Source organism: Schistosoma mansoni, chromosome W (assembly GCF_000237925.1).
Source record: "Schistosoma mansoni strain Puerto Rico chromosome W, complete genome".
NCBI lineage: Eukaryota > Metazoa > Platyhelminthes > Trematoda > Strigeidida > Schistosomatidae > Schistosoma > Schistosoma mansoni.
This window is the reverse complement of record NC_031502.1, coordinates 36,072,372-36,099,748: the sequence shown is the minus strand read 5'-3', so window position 1 is coordinate 36,099,748 and position 27,377 is coordinate 36,072,372. Positions and strand designations below refer to the sequence as shown.

The following is a 27,377-nucleotide window of genomic DNA, read 5'->3' as shown; positions in this document are numbered from 1 at the left end:
GCCTCGATATAGTATGCACATATGCCAATTAGAGACTGACCAGTTGCAGTCCTAAAAACATCAATGGGGAAGATCCAAACAAACAATACTAAGTAAATTTCAACTTCACTCCATTGCACAAGCAAGTGGCTATCAGGACTCAGTGACCCAGTGGATAACGCGATGGGGTTTGAAGCGGAAGGTACTGGGTTCGAGTCCCAGAGTGAACATCAACTCTGAGTGTCCCAAATAGGACGAAACGCGCGTCCTGGATTCCACTGCTGGCCACTATCCATCTTTGCTTACCATGATATCCATTTAGTTTGAAATAAATTCATAGGTTTCTAAACTTTGCTGTGATGCAAGACACTGCAATATAACGATGGATTTAATACCTTCTAGTATATACAGATGTTACAAGATAGTTATGGATAGGGTTCCAGGACTAGTGAGTTTTTTATTGTGTTAACTCCTTCAAGTTCCTACACTGTCATTTCGAGAGATAAATCATTGGTTAATTCTACGTATGTAAATTAACGTCAAAATAACATCCACATAATATTCCTACATAACACTACTACCCTTCATCTCATTTCATTGTTTGAGAGCCGTTGTTTTCGATAACTAATATATATATATATATATATATATATATCGATGAAATGATAATATAAATTTGTATTCATCAGACTGACATCTCTATGGAAACGGAAATAAATTTAGAATCGTAAACCTACTTATACCGTTCATGTACGAAGTTAATAATCATTAATCTGTTCAAGAAGTTGGTATTTGTGTATTGGTTAAACTTCGTTTCCGATTTCGATGCATAGATTCCCTCTATCGTACTATCTATTTCATAGGCATTATGTTGACTAGCTTGCTTTAATTCTTTTTTAGATGTTTCAAATGCAGGTTCTGCTGAGAGTTTAGCTTCTGTGGTGATGATAAATAATCAGCTTCATGATCTTGAGTCAGCTGTTGTTAAGGCACGAACAGACTACCAAATTATGAGAAAGAAATACATTGTACAACGCTTCAATTCATTGTTCGGAAAAGTCCTTGCAAAACACCGAGGCAGTATGATTAACACCTTTCAATATTCATGTGAGGTAAAGTTAACTTAGGGTTTAATCAATTTCTTTTCTAATTTACTGTTACGATTTTCGATATCTTATTTGTTCTGGGCCACTTGAGCTAAGACACAGTTGATTTGGGAAATTACAATACCTAATAAAGTAAAATTTCTTATCGTATCTAATGTCAACATCATTGGAGTCATAATATCTAAGTTCTAACTTCTATTTTAGACAGTCCCCTTGTGTAACATTGTTGGCTTAAATAGTAAAAGGGAAATTATATTTGTAAATATCTCTGCGATCGAAATTACAACAACATTTCACCCCACAATCTGATCCGATCTTCAAGGGGAAACAACCAAGCATCAAACTTATAGGATATAAACATTATAGTTCAAAAATTAACGATGTACTAAACAAATCGTACGCTGCTAGTTTGTAAACTATATATTTTGACAATTTTCAAGAAAAAGCTCGTATTAGACTGTTAAGTGAAATGTTGGAGTTATTCTAATTTCAATCACTGAGTTGTTTACAAATATTATTCCCTTTTTAATAATGTCTTCCACTAACCCATCAACCAACTATTAAGAAACTATTTGCTCAAACTTAAACAAAAGTTGCGATAGTCATAAGAATAGGATTATTTTATTTCTTTTTTTATTGTTCACTCAATATGTGAAGACTAGTTCTGTGGATCAGAAACTGCTTCTTGTAAAAATACCGTAGAATGTTTATGATTGTTTAAACCTTAAAAAGCTTATTCTTTTTTTCTTTACATTTTAATGGATAATAGTTGTTAACTCATTTCAGTTATTCCTGATGACTCTAAGTTGTAACTCATGTTGTAATTGGTAAATTTGTTCAACAACGTTTAAATGTTTTTTTTTCGAATATACACAGGTTTTGACAAAAGAACTTGATAATCTCAAATCAGTCATGCATACTAGATTCGAAAAACTCTGTGAAAAAGTAAGATTTTATTATATCGATCACTGAATTTCCTAATGTATTTTTTGTCTGATGAGTTAATTACTTCATTGATCATGGAATTTCTAAGGTTTTTTATGATCAGTGAATCATGTATCATTTCTAAGCATTTAGATGACCGCATAACTTTTCCATTTATGTGTTATTTTTCTCAACCTTTAATGTCATCCAATAAAGACATGTTGCTGCAAACGAGTGCCATATTTGTTTCAAAATTTACATCTCAAGCTGTTTTCTTCGTTTATTTTGTGATTTTTACTTATATGCTACTCCTGAACAAATTGAAATGTTTTCGAAAAACATCGTTAGTTATGGCATTGATATAACTAAAAACGACACATTGTTGTAATGTGACACTAAACGTTCTTTGGTGTTCAACGAGAGCTAGACATGTAACTAAGCAGACGATCTCCGATTTCCAATTGATAGGACATTAAAGCAGATTTATTGAACAACTTATCGAACTCAGTCAGTCAGCTACAACGTAGGACCAGGCACACATATGCATCGGTCCAAGTTGCCATACCTCGTTAGCACAACAAGATGAACACCGGATTCATAGAAGTAGTTAATTTAGTGGTGGTAGTGTATAAAAGACAGGTTGTATATAAAGATATAGTATAGGAAGGAAGAACGTTATGAAGCAATTTTAATCTTGAGGTTTAAGTAGACCTGGGACAGTGTTTCGCGCACTAGAATCGTTAGCCATGGTGACACTTGAGGAGGAAACCGAAAGAGGAAGCTTAGTGTTGAAAGTTGAGGTAGAAGGAATAGTAGGAATTGAAGAAGGAGGTTGATTATGAATACAGTGGTCTTGAGTGCTGTTAGAGGTATGAGGACGGTTATCACTTCCCGGTTGCCCACACCGTGGAAAGGTTCTTCTAGAGGTTGGAAATTGGGTTAGAAGTGGTCTTGATGACCTGAAAGCGTGACCGCAGTGCCCAAGGGACAACTGCTTGAAGTCGGTCGCACACGACCTTTTTGTAGGTAGTTTTTGTGTTAGCTCCGTTCTTTAAAAGATCTTACCGCCGGAGACGGAAATCCGTGGGATAAGGCGAGATGTGCATTTTTAGGGTCGACCTTTTCTAACCCCACCCCTCCTTGTGGGAAGGCAGCACTATTGTGATGCTGGTTGTCTGAAGGAAACACCTTACTGCTGTCACACCTCTGTACAGTCAGCAGTACGACTTCGCCTTCGGACCTTGGGTTTGCTGCTCTTAGTCTTACCGCTCTTCAACCGACCTCCCTGGCATGGTAGGACCTTGAGGAACGATTGTTCCAGCCAGTATAGCTCAGCTGGACGATTTAGACTTCGCAGATGATCTGGCTCTTCTATCACACACGCAACAACAAATGCAGGAGAAGACGACCAATGTAGCAGCGGCCTAAGCAGCAGTAGGTCTCAATATAAACAAAGGGAAAAGAAAGACTCTCCGATACAATACAACATGCACCAATCGAATTACACTTGACGGAGAAGCTTTGGAGGATGTAAAAACGTTTACATATCTGGGCAGCATCATTGATGAACACGGTGGGTCTGATGCAGATGTGAGGGCGAGGATCGGCAAAGCAAGAGCAGCATATTTACAACTGAAGAACATTTGGAACTCAAAACTATTGTCAACCAACACCAAGATCCGAATTTTCAATACAAATGTCAAAACAGTTCTTCTATATGGGGCAGAAACCTGGAGAACTACGAAAGCCATCATCCAGAAGATACAGGTGTTTATTAACAGATCTATGAGAAGTAAATAGCATTTCTTGTTAAAATAAATTAGTTTTCAACCAGCTGTTAATTGTAAAGGTTATTCCTTATTCAAGTCTTATTCAAGATATTTTACTGATGTCTATTTGTTATCATTAAATCACTTGACGATTATTTTAGTATCTAAGCCATTGGCGCTGTTCCGCATCTAAATAAAGCTTTCCGACTCGTCTTTAAAATGTTGGATCATGCAAGACTGCGTCAGATCTACTGTATGGCTGTTTAGGAAATTAGTCCTCCCATTATTAAATAAGTTTATCCATCGAAGAGTTTATCTATTTTGGGTATTCCTAAATATTTACAAACCCATTATTACTTATGAATAGAGTTTATGTATTATAGTTTTTGTCTGTTTAACTTTCGTTCGAAAGTTGATTAATCACAATTCAATATAATTCCTCAGTTTTTCTTCATAAGTTAAAAAATATCAGTCTTATAAACTGTGCAAATAAAACACTAATTGTTGTTTGTTACTATTGGTATAACAGCTGACATTTTCACATATCCTGTGTAAGAATCTACTGCTTAATTATGATTCATAAAGTCTGTCTCCTTATTTTTCTTATTAATCTTTATTTCACAATATTTTATTTTACAGATTCTGAGTTCAGAGGCAAAGTTGACTCAAGCCAATAAAGAAGTTACAGAGATAAAAGTTAAGCAGATAAAAGTGATCACTGAATTATGTGCTCAGAAAAAACAGCTTTCTATTGAAATGGATAAAATCCGATTAGAATCTGAGATTGGCTTTCATGAATGGGAAAACAAAGTGAACTTACTGAAGACCGAAAATTATGAATTGAATGCCAAGGTTAGTGTAGAATTTAACTACGTTGTAGTAATAAAGCTAACTGTACATTATTTTTATATATATGGTAAGTCCTTTTCTAGTCAGTAAAATTTGGTTCTACCCTAACTTCTGGTAGTCTCATTTAAGTTTCCAAATCGGATCACTCTAACTTCTGTGGTACTACTCGACTCCACAAAATATTTTATTCAAAACCAATTGCATAGACCTATATTTGGTTACTAACTTGCATTAACTTATTTATCTTTATTTATACACATAAATATTGGTACAAGGAAGCACCAGATATATATGCGCCGCACAAATCTCATTTGATTTGTGTGACGGCTGTGATACTGCACAGGTGCCCAAACCGAAGCAGGTGGTTTTCTTAGGGGGCCACACCCGGAGCCTTTGACCTAAGGGTCTGATCCACAAGCCAGTGGATCATCGTGAGGAGATGCAGTCCTATGATAGCCGGTGACCAACGATTGGTTCATACGCTATTTGTTCTCTCAGGATACTGGAACCCATGTGCACGATTGATTTAGAATCAGGGTTTTCCAACTCCTCTAGGTGTACTCGTCGTGTCCACCAACCCGGTTAAAGCGTCGGACATTTGCTTTTCATTCTCTCAATTTCGTAAACAAAAGTAAAGCCACGAGAAGACAGTGAGTAGGACTTCCCTGACAGAGGCTATATACGCTTGGCTATGTGAGAGCATTTCGAGAGGGATAGCGGACTCTCCCCACTCTCGACCGTACCAAGGCCTTTAGGAATATGCTAATGTACGTGTGAGGTTAAAAATTTTGTGCAGGAATCATCTTGAATCTCTCAAATTCAAAAAGGGTGAACGCCTAATTTGACTATGAAAACAGTTACTGAGCTATTTGTGGATATGTTTTCGCAAACATTAACCAATTGCAATTTTCTGAATTTGACAGCCTAGGGCCCGGTCTTATCTGTATTCTAAAGTAAACAGTGTTGATACACCATTTTCATGAATAAAATATTATTTTCATACCATCAGATAAGCTATAATTACAGTTTGAATGAGCTTTTCTGTAATGAATAATCAGTCGTCATTTTCATGCTGATTACTTTTAGATTGCATCTATTCATTCTTGTTTTGGAGGCGGTCATGTAAAGATTGATGAAGAACTAAAGAAAATGAAAGAGGCTGATATGGAAGTATCTAAATTAAAGTCAAAAGTCGTTGAGGTTGAAGACAAATATGATAAGTTAATAATTTTAAATAAGGATTTACGTGCTGAGCTTAATGATCAAATTGATGCCAATAAAGCGTTTAGAGCGTCTGCTGAAGAAGAGGTAAGAATTTTTGACTTAGAAACGTATTCCTCACTTATCATTGTTTTTAGTATTTAGCTATTTTGGAATCGCCACTAAAAGGAATGTGAATAACTGTTCAGGTATTTTGAACAGGAAATTCTCTAGTGTTTTCATGCAGTTACGATCGTATTTATTTCGAGTATTTGCTACTATATTATTTAGTACTTGGCTATGTAAACTCAATAATATGAAGCGAGATTTGCAGTTGAAATCTACTGCTTGAAAGCGGAAAAGTTCCAAACAGCTAATACATCGCTCCATATTGTTGCAGACCATGTCGTGCTTAAAACATTACATGTGCGGAATGTAAGGCGAGTTATATATTGGATACAGCAAGTTACAATTTATTCTCTACTTTAGCCATTCACCATTCAGAAGTAAGCTAAGTTGAACCATCATTGTATGATGTTAATAGCCACTACTACGTGCAATAATCATACTAAAATTCGTATGCAAACGGTGTAAATATGTAAATGGGCTATAAACATACGATTTGTTGTGATCAAATTCTAGTTCCCTCACTTGATTTTAAATTTGAAAAACAGCTAACTTGGATGTTCTCATTGTACTTTAAAATATTCCTCGATAACCTATAAAGTTAGTAGTGACTAATATATAGAATACTTGAACAGTCTAGTCGCGATTTCTAGAAACAAAAACAAGGATTTGTGAGAAGCGGCAAAGTATATAACTCAACATTCAGTCATTATATGAAGCAAATAAAACACATCTAAGCACAATTAGCAGGGTTTTACTTATCTATAATTTCAGTGGTATGAATGTTTATTGTGATTGACTTTTGTTGAAATCGTTTTTACTCACAAAACAACTTGCAGTTGTATATATTCAACAAATATCTATTTAATTTGAATTTGAATAAACTATCATAATCATTTTTTTAAAAAATGGAACTGTAGGTGGCAAAGCAAATAGATGTATTGTCTCGTTTACATCTTATTGCTTGATACTTAGATGACTTTTGGCTGAGTTAAGTAACATCTATTCGACCACTAATTTTTCCTAATATAGGTCATTAAAATTACATCTATACAAAGCTAGATATCGTAGCATTTATCACATATTATATTTTTTGTGTGGAAACTATAGTAACACCACTAAAAGTGGTTTGCACTCCTAAAGTGTATTGCATATTCTCTCAAGTATAAAATAGCAGTTACACTACCGATGACAAAAAACTATTTCTAACCACAAGAGAGTAATCAACAATCACATCTTTGTAAGCTTTGTTTGAACATTTTTTGCTGACCATTAACACGCTCATATAATTGTTATTTTGTTTTAGTGGAAATTTAGTATTGTATTGTATTTCAGGTAAACCGCCTGAAAGATAGTTTGGCAAATTGTGCTTCCAATTATAAATCAATTATCAACAATATGTCGGAGGAACATCGTCGTGAGAAAGACCAAATTATATCAAACATGAAGCATACTGAAGAGACTAAGGATATTTCTTTACAAGAAACTGCCAAATTGAAAATTTTACTAAATAATATTAAAACTGAGCTAGTCGACGAAAAAGAAAAGGTTTCTCAGGTTTCAGCCCTGTCTGATAGATTTAAAAGTGAAGTAGCCGATCTACGCTGCAATCTCTCTAAAACAAGGGAACACTTATTAGAGGTTGAAGAAAGCTTAAAAGTCAAAAATGACGTAGTTTTATCTCTGCAATCAACAAACAACCAGTTAGAGGACAAACTGTCACTGACTGAAACTTCTTATAAGCTGAAGGAAAAAGAGGTTTGTAGGTTGGTGTCTCAAATAATAGAATTAGAATCTGAAAATAAACGAAGTTCTGAGAAAATCGATGAGCTTGAAAACTTAGCTAAGTCATCCAGTCATATCCAACTAGATCTGGAGCATCATTTAGAAACCCTGCGAAGTCAACTTAACGAAATGGAAAGTGGATGGTTGTCTACGCGTGCGCAGCTGGCTGAAACAAGGCAACAATTAATTAAGACAGAAGAGCTACTTCACGATACGAGGTTGCGTCTTTTACGAGCGAACTATGAAAAAGCGGAAGTTTTAGAACGCTTAACACTAACCAAACCAAAAAATGGAAGAAGTAAACAATATATATTTTTAAATTTCATTTCATGTGTTCTACATTTTCTGTGAACGTACTAGCTTCGTAATTTTGTAAGAACATAGATAAAGTAATTCAGTTTACCGGTAAAATTAAATATAATCGCATAAGTTCGAAGTCTTGGAATATCTATCCTGCAGTACAGGTACTTCATTTCTGAGACTCTTTTAGTAGGTCTAATTACAGAATGTATATTAGTAGTCTATTGGCGCTTTAACCACAGCTAACTTAAGATTTGTTTTAGGTAACTATTTGCAATTACCATGAAGGTTAAAATGAAAATTTAGAATTAAACTTAACATGTTCATTTTGTTCTGCACCGGGAAAACTGACAGCAGATTTAGAGCTTGGGAAAACTCAACACCCTCTGTGATTGCTCACGTTGTCAATGACATAACATCAGTACAAGCAAATGCAAAGTAGATGATCAAACAATCTTAGTTTTTACAGAAGATCAAAATATAAATGCATTTTCACTGTTATGATTGACCCCAGAAGATTTAAGAACCCCTACATGCTTATTAGCTCAGTCCTAGAAGACTTCAAACTCCGTAAAGGTCTGGAATATTAGCCTTTAAGTTTGTAAGTGCGTTTATTTTTAAAATCTACTGTTTTCATAGAGATGCCGGCCTGGTATATGCCAGTCATATTCCAATTTACTCAGCCTATCAGTATGTATATCCTCATACATCAATTATCGAAAATGACTAACGCCTGTTAACACTCGTGGAGAAGCATAGGCCGCCCACCGGGATTCTGTTTCGAACTCTGTTATGGGCAGTCCCTTCAGTTAGTATTTATTCTTTTGATATCTGACTTCAGGTCCAAGCACAAAGTATTCCTTGGTCTGCCTCTTTTCCTTTCAGGATTCCAAGTTAACGCTTTCCTCGTGATACAGTTTTATGATTCCCGCAATGTATGTCCTATCCACTTCTAGCGTATTTTCCTAATTTCCTCTTCATCTGGAAGCTGATTTGTTCTCTCCCACAGTAGGCTGTTGCTGATAGTATCCGGCCAACGGAGATTGAGTATCTTGAGCGGACAACAACAATAAATATTTGTACCTTTTTGATGATGGTTGTGGTAGTTCTCCAAATTTTAACTCCGTACAGTAGAAATGTTTTAACGTTCGTATTGAAGATTCTGACTTTGATATTGGTTGACAGTTGTTTTGAGTTCCATATGTTCTTCAACCGCAAGAATGCTATCTTTGCTTTGCCAATCCCTACATTTACGCTGGTATCAGATCCTTGTTAATCGATGATGCTCCCTAGATATGTGAAAGTTTCCACCTCTTCCAGGGCTTTCCCGTCAAATGTGATTGGCTTGATGTTCTCTGTGTCGTATTTTGAGATCTTTCTTTTTCCCTTGTGTATTTTGGGGTCTACTGCTACAGAGGCTTCTGCCACACTGGTTGTCTTGACCTTCATTTGTCAGCTACCCTCTCGTCTTCCATGGATCTTTTGAACATTTTATTGTTGCAAGTATGATCGATCTGATTCTCTGTAGTGTAATTCGGTGAGATTCATATAGGTTTATGTATGCGTTTGTAGGTCAATATGGTGCAACCTATAACCATTTTGTTGAATGCACTTAAGCTTGCAAATTTGTCACCATTCTTGTTTCTTTTATCTCAGTCAGTTTATGTCGTCCCATGATATCTTCATACCCGGTTTTGTGCGTTCCAACTTTGGTGTTTAGGTCTCCCATCAAGATGATTAGGTCCTTTCCTGAGCACCTCGCTATGCTCGATTGCAGCCTCTTGTAAAACTGGTCTTTATCGTCTTCATTGCTATCATTGATGGGTGCATAACACTGGATAACATTTATTGTGATTCTCTCCTTTATTTTTATGGGTGCTTTAATGATTCTGGATCCACGAAATTCCCATTCTTTAAGTGTTTTACGTGCTTCTTTGGATTGCATCAGTGGAACTTTTTGTGTATGCCAAACATATTCTTCGTGAACAGAGTACAGCAGCATCTCTTCCGAATCTAATATTTTATCTCCAGCTTGAGTTCAATGACTTTCTCTGATTCCAAGCACCATTAAGTAGTATCTCATCAGTGATCTATCTCTCGATGTTGATACTGTATGCGGAAATTAGTTTTTAGAGGTTATGCAGAAATGTTTAAAACTGTCAAAGTTGTTTGACACTTCCCTGATAATCAGTGACTCCATTCCCTCAGATATCAATGTCCTGTATATTCAAGTGATTTGTTTTCTTTCAAACGCTTTACAATTTCAACTTGGTCGAGTTTATTTTCGTTTAAAGTCACTAGGTAATGTCATTCCTCCACTGAGTTACTTAGTTTTAAGTAGTATATTTTAAATTTCACTGTCTTTATAGTCTAAAAATCCCCATAAAGTATTCAAACAACAAAGAATATTTGACTGAGCAATCGTTTTTAATAAATTCATCATCAGGCTCTACAGTTATAAGTCCATAAGTATTTTGATATTTTACAAAGATGAAAACAAGACATGTATTAATGAATTTGACAATGTTGTATGTTAAAAATGGTGAATGTTTGCATCTGTTACGAAATAAATACTTCAATATAGTGTTATTTGTAAATTAGAAAGGTCATTTAATAAAGGCCAGAGTGATTCTTAGTTAAGTGTCAAGTTAAAATCAATATAATAGTACTACAATGAATCGTGTGTGCAAAATGCATTGTAGGAGAATTTCTCCTCGTTAGTGAAGTTAATAATATTAACGTTTTGAGAATATAATATGTAATAAGAGAAGTGTTCCCAAGGTAATTATGATAAAAAATTTATGAGAATCGGGAAAGTTGAAAGATATAAACACAAAAGGAATTGGGAGGGAGGATATGAGGTTTATAATGTCCAGTTTAGGTACCTGATGGTCCACTCGTGGTCCAAAGTAAGCATAGTGGCTGGATATACCTCTTCTGGATACATAAGTTAGGTTTTCTGGAGTTGGTCCAGATGGCTTCAGCTATGTTAGGAGTCTTAATCTAGCTCCTTTAGGTAAATTGTTTGGAACTTAATACTAAACAGGAAGCCTCATCTGTTCTAGAATGATGTTCACTGTCTACCACATGAAAAAGGATGGTTCTGTTAATCGATTTCATGACTCTTTTTCCCAACCATGCTGGTACATGTTAACGAGCACGTAAGGATAAAAGCCCTCCGATTACGACCTATGTAGCTAGCTCCACAAGAGCAGTTGAATTGGTATACACACATGGAGGAGCCCGTAATTAATTGCCTACCTTTGATTTGTGTAAGTGCTGGTTTGGTTGTCCTGGCGGCGTGAAATGTCCCTCAGCAGGTCTCTTAGGTCAACGTGTTAAAAGTCCGCTCACTATGTCTCCTTTGAAATGGAGTTTTAAATAGAAAAGTTTCTTGCCGACCGTGTCAGAATTTGTCCTATTTTCCCTTATGTTAGAAATTATATGGATAGCTATCGTTTCGTAATGTGTTCTTTAGGTTATCTATTTCGCTGTCTACACTATCCTCAGAACACCATAGTTCGATTCTGTGGTTGAGATATTTAACCAAATTTATTTTGTATTGAAGAAGTGTAGAGCTGTAAAAATGGGTATACTGACTCGCCCAAGTATTCTTTGTAAATACATTTTTTTCTTCCTTCTAGAAAGCAAGACATTAAGGAAAGCTATATAATTGTCTTTCTCCTCTTCCCTGGTGAATGTAATAGTTGGGTAAGCTTTATTAAAACTGTTCAGCAGCTCTATGCTTTTATCGTACACGATTAATGTGTCATCTATGTATCGGCAGTAATGATCTAGCTTATTGAGAATGTCGTTTGATAGTTTATTTTCCAGTTTGGCTAGAAAGATATTAGTGAAGATTGAGCCCTAGGGGTGATCCTACTAGCTAACATATTTATTTGTGTATAAAATTCGTTAAACATATAGTAGATTAAGTGACCTTGCTAATTTATGTTGCATCAGATGCAAGCGTTCACCATTTTCAACATACATTATTGCCAAATTCATTATTTGTTGAAGTTAGACCATAGTCTCAACCACGGTACTCGAAACCAGGACCTTCGGTCTCGCGCGCGAACGCCTAACATCTAGACCACTGATTCGTAACTCATTGAAGACAATGGTGGACGTTGGCGCAAGTTCGTAGATTGGTTGAAGTTAGACATTAGCACCATTGGATGTCGGCTCAGTGGTCTAGAATTTAAGCGTTCGTGCACGAGACCGAAGGTCCCGGGATCGTGGATGCGCACTGTTGATGAGTCCCATACTAGAGCAAAACAGCCATCCGGTGCATCCAGGTTTTCAATAGTGGTCTAACATTTATCTATTCATGATATCAATTTAAACTCAACAATCTCCACAACCCTATACTGATAAATACATTAACGCATGTCTTGTTTTCATCTTTGTAAAATATCACAATAATTATGGACTTATAACTGTAGAGCCTGATGATGAGTTTATTTAAAACGATTGCTTGCTCATCTATTCTTAGTCTTTAAAATAATTTAGATATGAAATTCATGAATGTTTGTGACACATGTTTTAACATTTTGAACTTTCATAATACCAACACTTTAACGAGCAGTGTATTGATAATCTATGTACATTGAATATGTAAGGATGCTTGTACAGCTGGGTTATTTGATTTTAAACATGTTATTAATAGTGAATTTAATACATTCCAGTCGAAAAAGCTTTCTACAACTTTTAAACTCACTTTACAAAATACTATTCACCATAGTGTTATAACTAATTATGTTTCAGATAAATTTCCTTAATATTTATTAATTTATTGTTAGAATTAAGCTCATTTATATCAATTTGTTATGTTGGATATTCACACAGCCCAGTCAACATTAGATCTCACCTCTGATATGTCATCTACAACATATAATAATGTAAGTACTGGAATCAAGCTAGTTCATTCGGAATCAGCATCAGGAGATTTTTCTTGTAAAAATAAGCTTTCCAGTGTAGAAATTCAAAATAATCTCAGTAAAATTGATCACATCGGCACAGCCAGTAAGCCAGCTGGAAAATCTTTTTCAGACATTGCTGTTCAAAAGTGTGATCCACGTTCACATCGTATATGTTTAAATCATTCATCTGGTGATATGAAAGGTTAGTCACGTCGTATTTTCTTATATATATATATATATATATATATATATATATATATATATATATATATATATATATATATATATATATATATATATATATATATATATATATATTGCCCCCTTGTACCAATATTTATGTGTTTAAATAAACAAATTTCACAGGAATATGTATTCTTTCTGTATCCAAGCAGTTTTGTTTAATTTGTCATGCGGTTAAGTCGTATAAATTTATAGATAAGTTGTTATTTTACCCAGATTTTACGCAAAACACTTCATTTCTCGACATCATGTATGCTTGTAGTATTTTCCTATTTATTATCCTGTAATTGGAATTGTAGACGTGAAATAATCTTTTTATTAAAATCGGTTAATGATTATCAAGGGACTTGTCTGTTCGATATCCTTGAATCCCAGTGATGCTCACACCATTATTCAAGCGCCAGTACCTTTCTCTTCGAATACCAATGCCACTGAACTGCTGCGTTCGAAGGGCCACTAGCTTATAGAACGGGTATGAATTTTACTTGTAAGGTGCTTTACATGCCGTTAAACAATGAACTGCTGTTAAGGAGACTGTAGTTGATCAGTTTCTGTTGGCATATGTGCATCTTGAGTTTTTTGGTGACTGACATTCAAGAATGATCACTTATAATCTGTAACGTCAGACAGAGAAAAGACAAACTCTTAGAAACTGAAGTAAATTGTTTCTGGATTTTCGAGTCAAATAATCATGATAAAGGAGATTAAAAATTGGTTAATTAACATCAATTGTGAATTGATCAATGTTTTGTCGGATGAAATAAATCACATAGGGAAAACAATCAACTGGATTTACAAACGAAATTTTTTAAATCAGACCAATCTTTGACGTCAGTCAGTCAATCACAACGTAGAAATTCGTACGTACGTACATCAGTTCGAGTTGTCATACCACATTATCAGAGATACATTTGTGGATTCAAATCCAATAGTGGTAGAAGTAGTAAGAGTATAAGCATTATGTGAAAGATTAGGGTTTCAAGATGTTTTTGAAGGAGTATAATACAGTGAAATAAATTTGAAAAGAGAAATAGGATAGGGACATGAAGAATTCAGAAGATTAGAATTTGGGAGAACACAAAGAGTGGATGCACCTTCGCCATTGCAAACGATTTTGAGCCATGTCATTCAAGGTCTCTAACCATCGATTGCTATCATCTCGCGAAACCCAACCAGGTAGTCTACACCTACCAGCATGGCTCAGTCCACTTGTCAGTGACTTCATGGATTTGTGCCACATTTTGCTCTGGCCGCCCCTAGCTTTCTCCCAACCTACTCCTACACCATGAAACATTGCACGTCGGGGCAGTCCGTGGTTGGGCATACTTAACACGTGTCCCAACCATCTCAACTGATGAAGTTTCACTACTTCATCAATCGATTTGCCATCCTTACCTAGTACCTGTTTCCTAACAACTGCATTACTTACTCGGTGTTCCCAGGATATACGAGCAATGCTTCAAAGACACCTATGATCGAATACTAGTAGCCTACGAATATCCTCTACTCTTATGGGCCATGTTTCACTGTGCGATAATGCCCAAGGCATGCAATCCGCACTTAATCAGTTGGCAATCAGTGTCCGCAGGTACGGCATGTGCTTTGCACCCTCCAAGTGCAAAGTACTCCTACAAGACTGGCAAGATTCTCATCCTGCACTCACCCTAGATGGTGAACAGATTGAAGTAGTTGAGAAGTTCGTGTATCTAGGTAGCTATATAAGTGCTGGTGGTGGCGTGAGTGATGAGATTGATGCACGTATAATGAAAGCCAGAGCGGCTTATGCCAATCTGGGCCATCTTTGGCGCCTTCGTGATGTTAGTCTGGCTGTAAAAGGTCGGATCTACAACGCGTCGGTGAGAGCAGTTTTGCTCTATGCTTGTGAAACCTGGCCTCTCCGAGTTGGGGATGTTAGACGTCTCTCTGTGTTCGATCATCGTTGTCTCCGAAGGATTGCTGACATCCAGTGGCAACACCATGTTAGTAATGCAGAGGTTTGACATCGTGTGTTCGGGCGCAGAGACGATAATTCAATTGGTGTCACCATCTTGAAACACCGACTTCGGTGGCTTGGACATGTTTTACGAATGTCGTCCCAGAGACTTCCACGTCGTGCATTATTTGCCGACCCTGGGACTGGTTGGAAAAAGCGGAGAGGAGGTCAGTGTATGACATGGTGTCGTGGCATAAAAGAAAGCTGCAAAGGGCTAGCTTCTGTTGGTCCTTCACGATTCCCTGGCTGGGGTCCGAGAGATGGTGCAACACAGTGGCTAGAGACGTTATCAGATATGGCTCAGAATAGAAGCCAGTGGCGATCCTGCTGCAACCTTCTTTTACTCTCTACATAAAGAATGGTTCTAACTTTCCTAACTGAAAGAGTCTTCTGGTTGTACATTTCAGTCCGCCTTATCTTTTCATCCCTTCTCTTCCTACTTTCATTATTTTGTGTGGCGCATATGTATCTGGTGCCCTTTTGTACCAATATATATGTGTTTAAATAAATAAAATGTTTCACTGCCATAAAGTAGGACGGATCAAACTGCTGCACAGTAAACCTGTCCTTTGTTGCTAGACGGACATCTCGCCTACGCCATAAATGACGCAAGTTGGCGAAAGCTAGACGAGCCTTCTGTATCCGTGCTAAGATTTCGTCACACACCAGACCACAAGGGCTGATGAGACTCCCAGGATTAGTGAAACGGTCAGCACGCTCAACTACTTCACTCACTATCATTAGTTCAGGTGTCGATGCAACCCAATCCTGAAGTAACATTTTGCACTTTGAGGGAGAGAATCGCATCTCGAACATGCCTGCATAGTTGCTTATAGTGGTCAGAAGACTCTGCATTTTGTCAGCGTCTTCACCAAATAGAACTAGGTCATCGGCATATTCTCAGTCAACAAGTGAGTCTCCTGGTAAAACTTCAACTCCTGGAGATTGAGATGATAAGTGTTTTTTCTAATAGCACGTCAACGACAAAGTTAAACAAGAATGGGGAGAGTGGACAGCCCTGACGAACATCACTTGAGGTAATTAATTCTGATGACAGTTCGCCATAGGCTCTAACTCGACCAGTGTTCGAGTAGAGAGCCTTTATGAGGTAACGTACTTCTTTGGTACTCCTTTCAGTGACAAACACTGTCATAGAACCTCACTATCAATGGAGTCAAATGCCGCCTTAAGGTCAAGAAATACTACGATTGTGGAACGTCTGAATGTGTTTCTATGTTCTTGGACCTGACGTAGGGTGAATATCTGGTCTATGCAACCACGTCCGTGTCGAAAACCAGCCTAGTTTTCTCTAGTCTGCTCTTTGACGTAGTTTTTTCTCAGGAGATTAGTAAATTACAAGTTGCAGTGTAAGAGATGTGCAGTCGAGCACAGTTAACATTTTGATCTGTTTTGAATTTATGTCTTGAATTATAAGTAATTCTCTGTTATTCATTTTAGAATGGCCTCCATATTCATCCATTACTGCTCCAGTTAGTCCTGGTGGATTAAAAAAAGAAAATCATAAAGCATTGTCTGGTACGTCTATACCATTTCATAGTTGTCGCTTTGGGCGTCTGATTATTTCACCTGATGGAGATGAAGCAAAAGAACTAAGGTCAATCACTTATCAAATGACACACAAACTTTACTCAGCTCCATCGAAGACAGAAAACGAGAACCAGTTAGGTAAGCTTCTAAGCTACAGGTATACTCAAACAGTTTACTGTATGATAAAACAGCAAATAAGAACGTAGTTTGTGGACAATCGTGTTGAAAATCCAGAACTCCTTTAATTTTATGAGATATATTTGATACTTAAAATTGATCCATTTAAAGTGTTTTATAACAATGTTCAATTACACATCAAACTCCGTTCTTGTATATTTTAAAACTATATTGGAAAAGAATATGGATAAAACTGGATGACAGTAGGAATAGTTCAGAGGAGGGGAACGATTATCAATATTAAGCGATTAAAATTCTTACCACCTTCGGTTGAGCAATGCCCCAACAGTTAATGTTCTGTTTTCAGCCACTAGGTTACATGCTCGAATTACACTACTCCTATTTCGGTTTTTTGGAGAACCAGATATTTCTTCGGAGTGTGGCTCAAGGCTAAGTACACGAATCTGGTTCTTGTACTTGAGTTAATAATGATAATACTTTTATTTATAAAAGTTCACCGAACAAAGATGTAATTGAACGAACTAATATTGAATTGTGTCAATAATATCAGTGATCGATATTGTGGAAAATATAACGATTATGTCACTAAGTATCATCTTTTGGTAACTTATGACATATCAAACTGCTTACGTAATCAGTCGAGAGTTGGTTGCTGTTGATATCATATATTAATGGGAAGAGCATTGAATGTCTATCGTCTGTAATAGCCAGGATTCTGGATGTCCTTAAAGGCTAACTGTGTGGAATAGCAATGCTGTTTAAAATAAAAATAAGGTTATCTCGTTTACACAACATGCAAGAAACTTTCTGGGTAACTCCAAGGTTTCCACCAGCTACTGACCCGACAAGGCATACTACTCTCCAAAGACTAGGTTGGTTTCACTTTCTATTGTTCGTTCAAGAATCAGTCTGTACCAATCCAGGGAAAATTTTCTTGAGTCAAAAACACATCCTCGTTTAAATCCCAGGTTAGGTGCATAAATTGTAAACCCCCAGAGCGATACTTGCGGCAAAAATAAATGAAGGCAAAGATAATGGTTGACTTTAACGAACTTGGAATGATATCTCCACAGAAACTGAGTTTCAAGTAAATGTGATATAAGCTTTTTCTTTCCACATAAAGTATCGTTGATTTTGTGTGGCGCATATGTATCTGGTGCCCTTTTGTACCAATATGTATGTGTTTAAATAAATAAATCGTTGATTTTGATTATCTGTTAAGAATACTTACCTAAATCCAGCAACCCTATTTCACTAACGTTTTATGATATACAGTCTATTATTTTAACGATGTAACTTAATCCCTACTATTGTTTCAACTAAGCTTATTCTTATCGTGATCACAGCATATTTTTAATATTTTAATATACCATAGAATGGTTTGGTATTGCTGTGAAAAACAAGTGACAAGATACGAGTAGGATGGTCAAACTAGACAGATGTTTCTTGATAATTGAAGCAGTGACGTCTGAATATTAACGGAAAATGTGTGGTAAATTTTGCTTTTATCAAGAAACGTGTATCTGTTTTTGGTAGAGGTAATATTTTTATCTGGGAATAAAGATTTTGCTTGAATCTACCAAACAAGGAGAATAATGCATTTGCTAATTGTATAGGAATATCTTAATGCTTGCAGTTATTTCTTGTGATCATGATAATTAACTCAATATGACCACTTTTATTTCAGTTGAAATGGAGCTGAATACGCCTGCTACAAGCATATCAACTGAACATGAAAAGCAACATAATTCAGAAGTATGTTTGACCTGCTTATCCATTGTCAATTTTAAAAGATTTATCTATTTAAGAATTAAATTTTTCTGTTACCCGTTAGGATGTTTTATTTATTTAAACACATAAACATTGGTACAAGGAGGCACCAAACAGATATGCACCACATAAATCATTCGATTTGTGTGCCCAAACCGAATAAGGGTGTTTACATATTAGCATATGTTATTTTCTAGCGCATACAATGGTTTAAGCATCCATCTATTAGATAAGACTATCAAACCAGTTTGTTCACATATTGTACTCCCATTGTATGTAGATCCTACTTTTGTTATATCTTTGATCCGTGTAACATATAAAGCACCTTGAAGCCTACACCTTAGCATTTTAAATTTAATTTATTCAAGTTTATCGTTGTGTAACATCTACGAAACCTATAAACTGCAACCAAAATACTTGACGGTCCAACTTTTGGGGATTTTATGATTCCTAGTACATTTAAGTAGTTATATCATCTATTTGGAGAATCAAACTAGATTTTCAGGAAAACTTGAGTGTACAGTAAATGAACTAACAGTGTTTCAGTGGTAACCAATGAGTGATGTGTACAAGTATTCATCAGGTATACAACGAAAAGGTTATGGTGATCTAGCTATCGGAAATAAAATGTTTTCTGGGAACTGGCGGTGAAAGCCATGAACACTTAGTTTTAACGCTGCGGCAACACCAATACCTTTAAGCAATCAACTTTTTGACAGTTTTGTCTTTGATGGACTTACCTCGGACATGTTTACTTTGTTAGTCTGATTTATATTTGACAACCGGTAACTTTAAAATAGGTCTTACTTTTTTCTGAAAGACATCATTTACTCTAACATGAAGTCTGATCACCTTAACATGAAAACTGATATAACTAGGAAGTTGGATATATTTGAATTTCTTTCGCTTATCAGTTGATATGATCATAATTGCCTACCGAAATTTGTTAGGTATCAGGGGCGTTGTTATTAGTCTTGTCTAACGCGTCTTGCAGACTTCTAAATGATGTTTTTACATTCCATATAATTTATTTCTAGTCGGTCTCACTGGGTTTACCATATATACCTGAAACTCCTGCGTATATGTTGAACATGGCCAATCTTTCTCGAAGTTGCAGTGCTTATGAGATTGCTACAGTACCACTTAAACTTTCGTGCAAAAGTGATCTATCTCTATCTACCAAAAACACATTGTCGTCAACATCAAATTGTTCATTTCCTATGAATAATGACAAACCGAAGTTTAAGTATGGTAAGTGGGTCCCCAAAAAACTTCACAAACGTTCGAAACATGGAGTTTCGCAAGATCTAAAGATTAAAGTTGGTCGATTCTTAGAGCCTTATCCGCCAAGTTCTAATGTTCAGAGAAATAAGGAATTAAAAGAAGATAATTCTGCTAACAAGTCGACGTGGCATAGAGTATGGTCAAAAAACAAGTAGTGAATTGTCAAACAAGTTTTTATTGTACATATTTCTTTAGTTTTTAAATTATATTACAGTTTTTAACTTTACTTGTTTTGTATGCGCTAACCAAGTTAAACGAGTTTGTTGCCATTTATATTGCGCTCATTGTGGTTATTCCAAGAAGGGAGAGATGATGCATCAAATACTGCAGGGTTATTGAATGCAGATCTGGCTTGTTCTAGAGTGGCTACACATGATCTATCTTTATAAACATCAATCAATTCATATGTGCCATCTCTCTGACTCTAAAATTTTTTAAAGGGAAAACTAATAATTGAATAACTTATAACTGACTCCATTCAGTATTTATACAGATTTGCTTAAAAGCAGATTTCATTAGAACTTGGTCAGTTACTACTGTATGTCACGATAAGCCTAGTAATAGAGTTATTCACATAGTATTTCCTTTTGGTAGTATACATTTTCAATGCCTTACCGAAAAATACCTTTGGGAAACAGATAAAAAATATTCAGTTGTACTGAGGTATATGCTACTTATATCCACAGACATAAGAAGATCGGGTTGAAGAGAAAATAAAAAGGGATTGTGACTTGGATTAGTCATACAGAGTGTGAAGGACAAATGATAGAAATTTGCAAATGAAGTATTCAATAGTTCTTATATTCACCAAGGAACTCCGTAGTTTTGTAGTACAGTACATTCGGTTGTTCCCTCGCTCATTACAGTACAAGCAAGGTAATGTTTAAGTGACTTTAAAAGAGCTGCAAATACATTTGGCTCAAAGCAAGTTGAATCCCTCATGTGTAGCATGCACAAGTTAGGCAAAACGTAGCTGTCGTTCGGTTCCTTTTGTGTCATGTGCATCGAATAAAGTACCACAACCTGCAAGCTATCTACAAATCATTAAGAGATACGACTAAAGGCAATTTAAGGTCATTTTAAAGAATTATGGTCTTGCAATCAAACTCATTCTGCTGTCTAAATAACTTAAAGAACGCTCTTTCTCCGACGATAAGCACATAAATGGTCTCCTAGGAAAATAACCCCTAGACTTTAAGGCTTAGGAAATAATTTAGCAACAGTAGTTTTGTAATTTACACTTATATCAATCTTAGTAATCCAAACATAGAAAATAGGTTAGAGAATATACTGGTTTCAGTATAGTTCTGTAATTCCAACGCAGAACATTGGATTATCACTTTAACTTTTCTAAAATGAGATCTTTACCACTCAATGATGGTTGAATTTGTAGTCTTATTTACACAATCTAAAACTAGTTTCATCTTCGTTGATGGCATTTTTGATTTTGCAGCGGTAATAGGTTAAAATAACGCCAGTTTACTAACGGTATGTTCACCATTTATCCAGGTTTAAAGTATTGAAGTTTAGTTTTTTGTATGAATCATAATATTAACCTGGTTCAGTTCGGTAGTATGTTAATCTTGGAGAAGATTTGTAGCTCCAATGGAGTTTCGTTCTCTAATTTGAGTGGTTTAATCGTGAAACTATTACTGTCCTTCTGGGCGTGACAAGCGTCAACAACCAAGCTCGACAGAACAAGCTCTCATATGTGGAGAGATTCGGATAACTTACCCTTATCTAACGTTTCTGCTGGTGATAATGTCCGTAGGGAAGGATTCTTGGAAAAACCGCCCAGGTTAGACAACAACACTCAGTCGGTATAGTTATCACACATACCCTCTACCTCGTTTAGTGTACAGTGTTAGTGATATGGTAGGTGTTTAAATCAAATTTATGAATTTATAAGTACCTTTACAGTAAGTATCCAGGGTATTCCTAAGCGGCTTTGGTCCAGAATTTTTCTACCCAAGCTTAATCCCATGCGATCATCCACCAAAATGTCACCAGGTAATTTGAAGTTGATGGAGTCACTTTGAATGGTATCGAGAATATATTTCAGTTCATCTGGATTCACACTATCCTTGGCCATTTCCTTTAAATAAATGGAAAAAAAGTCATAATTGTCTGAAATGTAGTTTGTTGGTGTTTCGTAATCACGACATTCCTACAGCCACTTGCAGAGAAAGTTTAGTGAAGTGCTTATTTATAACGATCGAACCCTCAAGATGATTCGGCAAAAAAAAGCTAGCATTCATACTGTCATCTCAGTCATATGTGCTTACTGCGTAATCAGGTGTTGACATCACTTTAATAGGTGTGTACAGAAGTAAGACATACTTGCTTTATGATCAGCTTATTACAAAAATATGTAGTAGTAATACAATACTACGAGAACTGAACTTTTCGGTCGTTAGAATCCATATTTAAAGGTCCCTATATTGTTGAAAATACAAACCAACTACCTTCTGTAGAACTATTGCTCCGCTGTATGGTGCGATCCGAACAGGCCATCGAAGCTGTGTGATCTGATCTTTGGACTTGTCAGGAAATGCAACTCTTGTCAAGTGTTCGATGCAGACGGCAAGTAAACGTGATATTCCAAGACCATAGCACCCCATGAACATAAGTCTAGGATATAAAATATATGAGGTAATGTGAGTCATTTTATGAGATAAACATCATACGTAAAATTTCCAAACATTAAAAGAATGATTAAGACAATGTAGTTTTCACAGGTAATTTTACTATAACTTACTTCGAGCCTGAAGGGGATCGATAAGTGGCATCAAAGCACTTTGAATATCGCTCTCCCAATAGGAAACAGTGGGCGACCTTAAGAAAAGATAAACATGAAAGTGTTCAAATGGCGATATTCAAAACTAAGTACATCGTGATATCAAATGAAACCTGTAAAGCTACTTTGGAAGCAACGAGTTAGGGATATTTCCAACCACATTACTGGGTATCTTTCATCAGTTCGGTAAAAGTATGCCCTTAAAACAGTATTAAATTATATGTACTAGATAATGATAAACATAATCTTTCATGTCACATAATAAGCTACGAGAGTCTTATATTCCCATGACTTAAAGCACTACAGGTATCCAACTAGTTGGGGATGCTCAAATAGAAGACAAAAACAATAAATCATTTAGGATTGATTGTGTCTTGAATAAAAATATAAACACTGTGCTGGCGGGTTCTCTCTAATATCCATTCGCTGAGAAAGGTGTCCATTATTAATTCAGTTTCAGAATAATCCTTACTCAAACAAATGAATTCACATAGTTGATCACGCAAGCATTATATCATTGTTGTACTATAAATCTACAATGACTTCAAAAGTTTAGTGATAATGCGTCCAGTTAACTAAGGGGCATGTTGAAGTAATGGCGGCTTGTGTCAGGTTAAATGTCACCAGCTGGAAAGATTTTTACGAACGGGAACAATAAGTATTTAGCCGGTGATTCTTGGTTACTTACTTCTATACCTTGAACTTCATGGAATACTTTTGGGCAAGATTGTAAGGAACAGAGGGAGCTGGTAACTTCACCTGTAAGTAATTTCCTTCATAATGATAAATACCTTCAAGTTCAGAATTGAATTTCAAGGAGCATCTGAAATGAATCAAGAGGTGTGATGGGTATTTGGACAGATTAAAAAAAATAAACTGATTTTATAGTTCAAGATTTATACAAGCAAAATATGTGAACAAATGTTAGTATATCCGTAAAGTAGTGGATAAACGTGGAGTTAGATACCTTACCATAATTTTAGGACAAAATGTGAAAAAGAATATTCTTCACATTAAAATAGACAACATGGTTTTTACAAGATACGGATTTGCTGGAAGCCAGCGTTCCTTGTTTTAGATAATATGAACATGTATTGGACGGACATATATATATATATATATATATATATATATATATATCTTAATATTAGTACCTCGAGAACAACCTTCGGAAATAAAGTATTTTCGTATGTTTAATTTGAGTTATGCCGAGTGGACAAGCAACCATTTCAATTTATTAGAGTTGGGCATTATCCGGGAGTCGAAACAGTTTTAGTGCTGTATCAGTCACTCGTTATTTCGACCTAACATTGGGTCTCTCATAATATTTTACAATTATCTTCAGGTATATTTGATGCTTACTCTTCACTAATACTACCTCAATGATATTTCTTTTGACAACTTCACCAAGCTTCAGTGATATGGTGCAGCACCTTGGGCTAATACACATTCGTACCAAGTCCTACATTGCTTATAACTGACGGCTCTTATAGTTGCCGATAGATGTTGAGGTGCAATCAATTTCGCCTAATTCATTTTACACTATAATCAACTTACAGAAGATTGATGTCAAGTTATCGTTTGGACCAAAGGACTTACGTTTTGTGCATATCAAATGACATACTTTCGCGCCGCTTAAATTAGACAGGAAAAACTGGGATTTATTATTAATCATTCATATATAATTGGCTGCTCCAAAAGCTGCAAATGGTACTCATAATGCACTAAGTACTTGTTAATTTTCAAAAACTAACCATTCTCTAGTAGTATGACTTGTCAAAGGAAAGATTAACAGAATGTAATTTATCGATATTATGATGTTCATTGTAAGGCAACACTTTGAATTTACACAGAAAAGGTACATTACTTCGATGTAAGTCCATTGACAGCTGATATGATCATTTTCATTTGTATAGTTAACAGGTAAATCAAACCATGGCACTTTGTTTATTTGAAACTATCGACTACGTTTCAAATGCAAAGATCTTACTTTTAATCTTTGAAAAAACCTTAAAGTTCATGAAAGCGACTTATGAGAAGTATCTAAGTCGAAGTTTAGGTTTAATGAGGTCCAGTGAAACCAAAAAGGTCGATGCACTTTTGGTTTACTGTTTTAATGATTCGCCAATAAAAATGCTGGTTGTGTTTATACTCCCCGCGTATACTATTTCAGCTACAGCTAGCGTCTTAATAATTATAAAGTAAAAATTTAAGTAATAGTCCGTAAAATAGTTCTGGTAGCTACATTTGCAGTATTCGCTCAATCACATCTGATAGATTTTGCAAAGCATGGTTATTCACGGTGAACGTATTCCTTTTTTAAGTAAAGACCAATCAGAAAAGTGGGTAGAACTGCTTGAATCTATATGATGTGATTAAATGTGTTAATCAGAATAGCGCGAAATTCATTACAACTCACTTTGAGCACGTTAATATTCGGTCTTCTCCTATATCAGCTTCAACGTGAAATTCCTCTGAAATGAGACCACCAACATTACCTGGATCTGCACATGCTTGATTTAAAAGGGGATGCGAAAGATGTGAGGATATAACAGATGGAGTTAATAAATTAGAGCTTAAAGAAATGAAAAAAAGAACTGAGAGATTCCACTCTACGGTAAATTAAAAGAGACCGAGATAAGCTTAATATGTATACGGTGTTGATATAGTTCTTGTAGTTAACCACCAGACATTAGCTTTCTTCCGTTACTTTCTAAGAACGTCCATAAAACCTGACTTTATCAGTGATTCGCAACATCTTTTATTTTACCTCAGATGTATATGAGACAATCTGACGACTACTGATTGTTCTTATGACTAAGACAATTCGCTTTCATGAAAATCAGCATGATCTGTTTTGAATGTACAGATATGTCTTTGCATAACATGCAAGTCGGTTGAAATCTATGTCACTTGTGTGCAACGTAATAACGGAACGAATGTTTCAAATTTATTTCTCAAGAGTGAATCGATAATGCATTTACTTCAGATACCCGCAAGTCGGACAACGGAAACTTATAATGATTTACAGTTTTTACTGATATGATTTTTAGTCTGTCGAGTGCTTTCTACTGACATAATAATCCAAGAGAATATTCAGACACTTTTTATGTGAGCTATCAAAGTACATATTCATTACTATCGTCAACAATTTGGAGATTAAAGCCAGAATATATTCCTCCTTCACATCACTGCTGATTCGTTTTAAGGGTCTATATCCCTGAAATACCCTAAAGTTCAGATCTAATTAATTCAGTGCTAGGAATTTAAATAGAATACAGGGGGATATATTACAAAAATTCAGGTGAACCGCAATAACCCGTCAGTGGATATAATTACACTTTATCAACTACCGTGCGGAAACTAACCAGAACTACAGGACTCTGAGCTCGAAATGAGTACTAAGTTGTGAGGTCTAACAGTTAACTTTTAGGACTGATGTTAGCAACACAGCATTTAGAACCTAAAATCAAGGGTTGACAGATTACTAACAAAGACTATACAAGTAGTTTTTATGTAGACAGAGCACATTTCAAATAGTCGAGTCTTATTGAATATTTGCCTTAAGATACTCAGTACTTTGTAATTTGTAAGTGACATCTATTAATTGGCGTAGCACAATTATATACAATCAACTAGCCACAAAAAAGGCCTGCTTACCAACTAGGTATGGTAACTCAAGGTTAACCATCAAGTCAGAATATGCAGTCTTTACACGTTTATACGTTTTCTCAGCCGTTTCGACAGAAGCATCAAATGTGTAAATGTCTGGAAGTCAATTAAGCAGGATAAAGTGCCAGTACCTTGCATTAAAAACTCACGTCCCCTGACTAGACCGTGTTTAGGGTGAGGTTCATCTCGAAATTTGCTGGTTATCTTGAAAACATAAGTATTTTTATGTAACTTACCTGATACACCAAAACAGGGAGGGATTTATACGATAAATTTAGACAGGCAACGAAATTGGTTATATATTCTTCATGGGTCTAACAGAATGTGAGGGAATTAAATATTACTGGCTGTAAACAGTACTCATGAGATAATCTGTCTTTGACCCTGAATAAGCTACTCTGCATGGTGGACCATCGACCTGTACGGTTGATAATGCAGTATATATACATACCAGACTTTTCCCAAATATGTCTCGGACCTAACGTTGGCAGTAAAACACGCTGAGCTCCTAACTGTAACATGCTATTGTCAACTAAACTTTCCAGCTTTCGCAGAGATCGAAGTACTTCAGGTCCAAATGCATAAACACCAGTGGAGTCAGAAAAGATGAGACCATACAACCGCAGAAGCTACATTTTAGTGAGGAAGTATCGAACAAAAAACCTTTTGGCTGACACAAAGAGTAGATGTTACTCCAGGTATGTTAATTAATGGAGGAAGGGAACGAGATAGAAACGTGAACACAGACATAAGAAGCAACGCTCCCAGGGTATCGTCCACTAGTGGAGGTTGCTGAGCACTTGAAGGTCAGGCTGTCGTGAAACGATTGGTGCGTCACCCCCACAATTCGTAAGGTCCACAGAAGCGGTCAAATCAAGACGTTTTCAGATGTGAATTAAGTTCAGCCACACTATGTATGATAACGTCCATCCTTCAACTAACGAAAACGATGCCATCGTGATGATGCATGAT

At 36.0% G+C, this 27,377-nt stretch overlaps 2 protein-coding genes across 2 annotated transcripts in view; one reads left to right on the top strand and one right to left on the bottom strand.

Moving 5' to 3' along the window:
• Nucleotides 1–20,157, top strand: part of Smp_135900 (putative dna double-strand break repair rad50 ATPase) — a gene marked incomplete at its 5' end in the record, with an annotated part of 30,231 nt that extends 10,074 nt beyond the window's left edge. Inside the window, 9 exons of the mRNA XM_018789532.1 lie at nt 880–1,091; nt 1,962–2,030; nt 4,418–4,630; nt 5,714–5,935; nt 7,481–8,036; nt 12,887–13,162; nt 16,655–16,882; nt 18,570–18,637; nt 19,690–20,157. Coding sequence (XP_018654966.1) covers nt 880–1,091; nt 1,962–2,030; nt 4,418–4,630; nt 5,714–5,935; nt 7,481–8,036; nt 12,887–13,162; nt 16,655–16,882; nt 18,570–18,637; nt 19,690–20,091 — 2,246 coding nt within the window. The 3' untranslated portion in view covers nt 20,092–20,157. The remainder of the gene's footprint in view (nt 1–879; nt 1,092–1,961; nt 2,031–4,417; nt 4,631–5,713; nt 5,936–7,480; nt 8,037–12,886; nt 13,163–16,654; nt 16,883–18,569; nt 18,638–19,689) is intronic.
• Nucleotides 20,158–20,186: 29 nt separating this feature from the next.
• Nucleotides 20,187–27,155, bottom strand: Smp_025260 (putative prolyl-tRNA synthetase; the record flags this gene model as incomplete). Its single annotated transcript, XM_018789531.1, has 12 exons — nt 20,187–20,360; nt 21,849–22,031; nt 22,402–22,567; nt 22,695–22,771; nt 23,430–23,556; nt 25,153–25,246; nt 26,394–26,501; nt 26,537–26,609; nt 26,642–26,719; nt 26,750–26,823; nt 26,857–27,034; nt 27,069–27,155. The coding sequence occupies 12 exons, from the start codon at nt 27,153–27,155 to the stop codon at nt 20,187–20,189; spliced, it is 1,419 nt and encodes a 472-aa protein (XP_018654965.1).
• Between the last annotated feature and the right edge of the window lie 222 nt (nt 27,156–27,377).